Here is a 7,984-nt window from a genome sequence, read left to right as displayed (position 1 = left end):
ACTCTTGTTCCGTTGCTTTGTTTACTTCCGCGCTACAATGAAATGTGCATACACGCGGTTCTACCCGGCCGACGCTTCTAAAGGTAAGTTCATACGCGGTTCAGTTAATTATCTCGCTAATTCTTTTCAGCTGGTGTTTTCGTAATTCGCTTCGACCTTTCCGAATCTATTCTGCCTATTCGAGTAAGATTTCGATGCGTGTAACTATCTTCAATCAACCGCACCACATTCATCGAATCCGCATTGTTATCGGCGCTCCGGTGTTTATCCTGTTTACCGTCTTCTTTGGCCGTTTCTATTGGCAAGTGAGTATAGTGTTTTCTTCTACATCCTGGTGAACCGTCTAAGACAACAATCCTGTCTTTCCTTAGATGTGTACAACGCGGCGATGTACCAAATACCGTGTTTTCTATGAAACGCATTTCTATACACGGTACCGCTGTCACTCGAATTGGTTCCCTAATTTCGACCTTTCTACGCTCTGCACCTTTGACGTCAATGATTCGCGGCGAAGATCGTGCATTCAACTCAACAGCCACGAGATCGACGGAACTCTCGCGTACCCGTGTGTGGAAAGCTTGCAAAGAAACTCCTGGTGTATTGGTCGCTATCGGACAGGGCCCATACGCTACCCATCCTAGGCGAGTTTTTGAGACGATCGGCTGCCCCCATTTCCCTTCAACGCATTTCAACGAACGCCCAAGGATGCAATTGTCTATCCCTATGAGGATGCGTGGTGCTGCATCCGCATACGACGGCAGCTGAAGTCCCCGTAGGTGCTGATATTTTGCCGCAAGCTGGGAAGTGTTGACCGATTGTCTCGGGAGAGCCAATTCCTTAACGGTATGAACGTCGGTTAGCAGATACGGCGTGGCCGAACCCTGTCTACCCGATATTTTAACCGAGAGTTGTACCGAGTCCCTTTCCTCTCTCGTAACGTCACCGGTCCAATGAAGCTGGACAGGGTGGGGCGTGCCTTCAAGACCAAGTTCGTCCATCAACCCATGGTCCATAAACATTGACGTCGAGCCATCGTCGATGAAGGCGAATGTTTCCACCTTTCCTCGTGGCCCGTACAGCGTCACTGGTACGTACTTCAACAGCACGCTCTCGTTCACTCCTGAATGTGTATTAAAATAATTATTATTTGTTTCATTAGACATACCGGAGTTACCATGGGTGCCTTCCTGGTGCAGCAGTGAATTATGCAAGATACTGCACCCATCTACGCCACAAGGAGTTGTGATGTTGCATCTTCCGTTGTGGTATTCGAGACATCTGCGACACAGTTTGCGTTCGTTGATGAACGCCCTCCTTGCAGCTACCGTAGTCCTGAGAAACTTCTCACAGGCGCTCAACGACACGCACGTCCCCCCACAGAGGATACACGACGATGACTCCGGGTGGCTGCTCGATGAAGGTACACCGCTGCTGGACTCATCCTGGAGTACCACGGCGTTACAGTAAGCAGGAGTAGTACGTACATATGGAACGGTACGGTGAGGCTGCATTGCCGTGGGTCGATGTGGCGCGTGCCGTTGCACATTATGACGCACGGGTGGTGCGCTTCTCTCAGCTTGCTCCGTGCTGGCTTCGGGCATGTCGATAACCGCGCACAGATCATCCGCAAGCTCGCCGATCCACATTCCGAACTGGTACAAGTTCACTGATCGCAATCGCTTTCGGAGTCGTGCCCATTCCATACACAGTACAGGTGGTAACTTTTTTACCAGCTCCTTCAGCAGCATAACGTCGTGGATGTAATCCACCAATCCAGAAGCCTGCACCGTCGCTATCAACCTTTTCACCGCAAAACCGAACTCAACAACGGTATCTAGTCGTTCCATTTTGGGTGCTGCCATCATTTTTATTTTCTCCACCGTCCGATCCACAATCAAATCCGGCCTTCCGAAACGAGCTTTCAAAGTGTTAATAGCCGCTTTCACACCTTCCGGAAACAGTAACAAGTGACCGACTATATCCAACGCAGTACCTTTGAGGCAGTGCTGCAGCCTCTCAAGGTTTTCGCCATCAGTGTAGTTGCAGGAAATAGTGGTTCGATTATATGTCGATATGAATCGTGGCCACTCATCTACGGATCCGTAGAAACTCGGCAGATCCCGTGGGAAACCGTTTCGAGCTGTTACTTGGCTTTGGTTAAGAAATGTGTTCGCTGGTGTTCGTTGTGTGTGCAGTGGTGTGTGGCGCATACGAAGAGCGTCCTGTGGCATAGTGTGCGCTTCCCCTTCGGTCGTACATTCCCAGCTCATCAAACCCTGTGCGTTCATTATACATTACGCGTTCATCGTGCAATGTGCGTTTTCCTAGCATCGAACGTTCGGTCAATAACTCGCCTTCGTTGTAAGCACCGGATTCTTCGTACATTGCTGGTTCTCTGTACATTGCGTGTTCGCCACGCCTGCCATATGACGCCGTCTGTGCAGCGTAGTCGCCATTGCCGTACGTCATCCGCACGCCATTATTGTTTGGGTCGTGAACCTGTATCGGAGGGTTTTGAACCCGAGCCGGTCCGATTTCTCTCCTATCACTGATTTGCAACGAATTTTCCATTCCGCGAACCCATTCGTCGAAATCAGGTTCGCGTACCCTACCATACTCGTGTACTAGCGGTGCTGATCTTGGTGCCCCCAAACGGTCAGTTTCCCGGCACCATTCTTCCGCCTTTTCGAGCTCATGCATTTCTAGCAGCTCTTGAAGCTCGTGCCTAATGTCGGCAGTTGTTGCCGTCGTTCTTCGAACGACATTCGCGGCTTTTCACGCACCTCCTTGACCACACTTTGGCTCGAAATGCCGTTGCCCTTCACTGACTCACCGATACTGACGGTCGATGTCCTGGATCTTGCATCCAACGCTGTCTCGTCCCGCTCCTGCCTTTGCGGTATTGCGTTACCGCCCGTAGCGTACCGGCTTGTGCCTGCTTCCAGCGGAATATTTTTCACAGCATCGCGTTCCGGAACCGAGCTTGACGACGCTCTTGGAGTTTGAACGCCGTTGTGCCCTGTCGCATGACTCGTCACAGGAGTGGAATAAGCCTCCTGTACATCGTAATGCAAATTCCGTGCTTGATCCATTGTTCGGTTCTCAACCTTCGTAAACTTCCCACTAAGTTTTATTGTTTTCACTACGCGGACGCGGGGTGTAACTCACTTACGCGGTACTTTATCGATTCGGTTATACGACTCGCGACGAATTAGCTTGTAAACTGTTAAACAAGTAATTTTTTGGAATGTTGGAAAACGTTAGTTTCCCGTGTAAAAAAGTGAGAGAATTAAATTCTTTAGGCTACTTCAACGCAGTGCCAAAAAATTAGTGTTTTTTTATTCTCTCTCTTATAATCGTTTGTACACTTGCTCGCTTTTGTCGTTAAGGTTCGATTTCGCGGTTTTTTCTCCCTTTTTATATGTTTTGAAACCGGATCAAAACATCGCCTGGTCTGACAGATATTGGAACCTTACAAATGTTTCCAACAGTAACAATAAGTCACTGAAAGCCAAGCTCACTTCACTAGTGGGTACTTGGCAGGCCCTTGACCGACAGTGGTTGTTGTGCCAAAGAAAAAAGAAATTATCGTTATTACGGCCATGTTTCATCCAAATAAAGGCATCTTGCACTTATTCAATGGCCTTGAAATTTGATGTTAAATTTTGTTGCCATCTATTATCGTTGTTACGGCCATGTTTCATCCAAATGAAGCCATCTTGCACTATTTGAATGCCCTTGAAATTTGAATTTTGTGGCCATCTATTATCGTTGTTAACGTACTTAACAACATGCCCGTCATGGGTTCAAGCCCCGAATAGACCGTGCTCCCATACGTAGGACTGACTATCCTGCTATGGTAACAATAAGTCACTGAAAGCCAAGCTCACTTCACTAGTGGGTACTTGGCAGGCCCTTGACCGACAGTGGTTGTTGTGCCAAAGAAAAAAAAATATCGTTGTTACGGCCATGTTACATCCAAATAAAGGCATCTTGCACTCATTCAAAGGCCTTGAAATTAAAGTTGAATTTTGTTGCCATCTATTATCGTTGTTACGGCCATGTTTCATCCAAATGAAACCATCTTGCACTATTTGAATGGCCTTGAAATTTGATGTTGATTTTTGTTGCCATCTATTATCGTTGTTACGGCCATGTTACATCCAAATGAAGCCATTTTGCACTAATTCAATGGCCTTAAAATTTGATATTGAGTTTTTTTGCCATCTATTATCGTTGTTACGGCCATGATTCATCCAAATGAAGCCATCTTGCACTATTTGAATGGCCTTGAAATTTGATGTTGAGTTTTTTTGCCATCTATTATCGTTGTTACGGCCATGTTTCATCCAAATGAAACCATCTTGCACTATTTGAATGGCCTTGAAATTTGATGTTGATTTTTGTTGCCATCTATTATCGTTCTTACGGCCATGTTACATCCAAATGAAGCCATTTTGCACTAATTCAATGGCCTTAAAATTTGATATTGAGTTTTTTGCCATCTATTATCGTTGTTACGGCCATGATTCATCCAAATGAAGCCATCTTGCACTATTTGAATGGCCTTGAAATTTGATGTTGAGTTTTTTTGCCATCTATTATCGTTGTTACGGCCATGTTTCATCCAAATGAAGTCATCTTGCACTATTTGAATGGCCTTGAAATTTGATGTTGAGTTTTGTTGCCATCTATTATCGTTGTTACGGCCATGATTCATCCAAATGAAGCCATATTGCACTATTTCAATGGCCTTGAATTTTGATGTTGAGTTTTTTTGCCATCTATTATCGTTGTTACGGCCATGATTCATCCAAATGAAGCCATCTTGCACTATTTGAATGGCCTTGAAATTTTATGTTCAGTTTTTTTGCCATCTATTATCGTTGTTACGGCCATGTTTCATCCAAATGAAGCCATCTTGCACTATTTGAATGGCCTTGAAATTTGAATTTTGTTGCCATCTATTATCGTTGTTAACGTACTTAACAACATGCCCGTCATGGGTTCAAGCCCCAAATAGACCGTGCTCCCATACGTAGGACTGACTATCCTGCTATGGTAACAATAAGTCACTGAAAGCCAAGCTCACTTCACAAGTGGGTACTTGGCAGGCCCTTGACCGACAGTGGTTGTTGTGCCAAAGAAAAAAAAAATATCGTTGTTACGGCCATGTTTCATCCAAATAAAGGCATCTTGCACTAATTCATTGGCCTTGAAATTTGATGTTGAATTTTGTTGCCATCTATTATCGTTGTTACGGCCATGTTTCATCCAAATGAAGCCATCTTGCACTATTTGAATGTCCTTGAAATTTGAATTTTGTTGCCATCTATTATCGTTGTTAACGTACTTAACAACATGCCCGTCATGGGTTCAAGCCCCGAATAGACCGTGCTCCCATACGTAGGACTGACTATCCTGCTATGGTAACTGTTGGAAAACGTTAGTTTCCCGTGTAAAAAAGTGAGAGAAATAAATTCTTTAGGCTACTTCAACGCAGTGCCAAAAAATTAGTGTTCTTTATTCTCTCTTATAATCGTTTGTACACTTGCTCGCTTTTGTCGTTAAGGTTCGATTTCGCGGTTTTTCTCCCTTTTTATATGTTTTGAAACCGGATCAAAACATCGCCTGGTCTGACAGATGTTGGAACCTTACAAATGTTTCCAACATTGTCCCCCGAGTGTGAAGCTTTCGCTGTCGCACTCTCGCATATCTGTCAGACTCTTGTTCCGTTGCTTTGTTTACTTCCGCGCTACAATGAAATGTGCATACACGCGGTTCTACCCGGCCGACGCTTCTAAAGGTAAGTTCATACGCGGTTCAGTTAATTATCTCGCTAATTCTTTTCAGCTGGTGTTTTCGTAATTCGCTTCGACCTTTCCGAATCTATTCTGCCTATTCGAGTAAGATTTCGATGCGTGTAACTATCTTCAATCAACCGCACCACATTCATCGAATCCGCATTGTTATCGGCGCTCCGGTGTTTATCCTGTTTACCGTCTTCTTTGGCCGTTTCTATTGGCAAGTGAGTATAGTGTTTTCTTCTACATCCTGGTGAACCGTCTAAGACAACAATCCTGTCTTTCCTTAGATGTGTACAACGCGGCGATGTACCAAATACCGTGTTTTCTATGAAACGCATTTCTATACACGGTACCGCTGTCACTCGAATTGGTTCCCTAATTTCGACCTTTCTACGCTCTGCACCTTTGACGTCAATGATTCGCGGCGAAGATCGTGCATTCAACTCAACAGCCACGAGATCGACGGAACTCTCGCGTACCCGTGTGTGGAAAGCTTGCAAAGAAACTCCTGGTGTATTGGTCGCTATCGGACAGGGCCCATACGCTACCCATCCTAGGCGAGTTTTTGAGACGATCGGCTGCCCCCATTTCCCTTCAACGCATTTCAACGAACGCCCAAGGATGCAATTGTCTATCCCTATGAGGATGCGTGGTGCTGCATCCGCATACGACGGCAGCTGAAGTCCCCGTAGGTGCTGATATTTTGCCGCAAGCTGGGAAGTGTTGACCGATTGTCTCGGGAGAGCCAATTCCTTAACGGTATGAACGTCGGTTAGCAGATACGGCGTGGCCGAACCCTGTCTACCCGATATTTTAACCGAGAGTTGTACCGAGTCCCTTTCCTCTCTCGTAACGTCACCGGTCCAATGAAGCTGGACAGGGTGGGGCGTGCCTTCAAGACCAAGTTCGTCCATCAACCCATGGTCCATAAACGTTGACGTCGAGCCATCGTCGATGAAGGCGAATGTTTCCACCTTTCCTCGTGGCCCGTACAGCGTCACTGGTACGTACTTCAACAGCACGCTCTCGTTCACTCCTGAATGTGTATTAAAATAATTATTATTTGTTTCATTAGACATACCGGAGTTACCATGGGTGCCTTCCTGGTGCAGCAGTGAATTATGCAAGATACTGCACCCATCTACGCCACAAGGAGTTGTGATGTTGCATCTTCCGTTGTGGTATTCGAGACATCTGCGACACAGTTTGCGTTCGTTGATGAACGCCCTCCTTGCAGCTACCGTAGTCCTGAGAAACTTCTCACAGGCGCTCAACGACACGCACGTCCCCCCACAGAGGATACACGACGATGACTCCGGGTGGCTGCTCGATGAAGGTACACCGCTGCTGGACTCATCCTGGAGTACCACGGCGTTACAGTAAGCAGGAGTAGTACGTACATATGGAACGGTACGGTGAGGCTGCATTGCCGTGGGTCGATGTGGCGCGTGCCGTTGCACATTATGACGCACGGGTGGTGCGCTTCTCTCAGCTTGCTCCGTGCTGGCTTCGGGCATGTCGATAACCGCGCACAGATCATCCGCAAGCTCGCCGATCCACATTCCGAACTGGTACAAGTTCACTGATCGCAATCGCTTTCGGAGTCGTGCCCATTCCATACACAGTACAGGTGGTAACTTTTTTACCAGCTCCTTCAGCAGCATAACGTCGTGGATGTAATCCACCAATCCAGAAGCCTGCACCGTCGCTATCAACCTTTTCACCGCAAAACCGAACTCAACAACGGTATCTAGTCGTTCCATTTTGGGTGCTGCCATCATTTTTATTTTCTCCACCGTCCGATCCACAATCAAATCCGGCCTTCCGAAACGAGCTTTCAAAGTGTTAATAGCCGCTTTCACACCTTCCGGAAACAGTAACAAGTGACCGACTATATCCAACGCAGTACCTTTGAGGCAGTGCTGCAGCCTCTCAAGGTTTTCGCCATCAGTGTAGTTGCAGGAAATAGTGGTTCGATTATATGTCGATATGAATCGTGGCCACTCATCTACGGATCCGTAGAAACTCGGCAGATCCCGTGGGAAACCGTTTCGAGCTGTTACTTGGCTTTGGTTAAGAAATGTGTTCGCTGGTGTTCGTTGTGTGTGCAGTGGTGTGTGGCGCATACGAAGAGCGTCCTGTGGCATAGTGTGCGCTTCCCCTTCGGTCGTACATTC

At 46.7% G+C, this 7,984-nt stretch overlaps 2 protein-coding genes across 2 annotated transcripts; both read left to right on the top strand.

Moving 5' to 3' along the window:
- Positions 1-1,038: 1,038 nt before the first annotated feature.
- Positions 1,039-1,512, top strand: LOC120908249. The gene is made up of 2 exons (XM_040319173.1): positions 1,039-1,087; positions 1,160-1,512. Exons 1-2 carry the CDS (start codon positions 1,039-1,041, stop codon positions 1,465-1,467), a joined length of 357 nt encoding a protein of 118 aa, XP_040175107.1. The 3' UTR covers positions 1,468-1,512.
- A 4,625-nt stretch (positions 1,513-6,137) lies between these two features.
- Positions 6,138-7,235, top strand: LOC120908245. Its single transcript, XM_040319172.1, has 2 exons — positions 6,138-6,810; positions 6,883-7,235. Exons 1-2 carry the CDS (start codon positions 6,762-6,764, stop codon positions 7,188-7,190), a joined length of 357 nt encoding a protein of 118 aa, XP_040175106.1. The 5' UTR covers positions 6,138-6,761; the 3' UTR covers positions 7,191-7,235.
- The last annotated feature ends 749 nt before the right edge of the window (positions 7,236-7,984 follow it).

The sequence above is a fragment of the Anopheles arabiensis genome, unplaced genomic scaffold, assembly GCF_016920715.1.
Source record: "Anopheles arabiensis isolate DONGOLA unplaced genomic scaffold, AaraD3 Autosomal_pericentromeric_contig0001, whole genome shotgun sequence".
NCBI lineage: Eukaryota > Metazoa > Arthropoda > Insecta > Diptera > Culicidae > Anopheles > Anopheles arabiensis.
The sequence above is the reverse complement of the archived record's forward strand: the minus strand, read 5'-3'. Positions and strand labels throughout refer to the sequence as shown.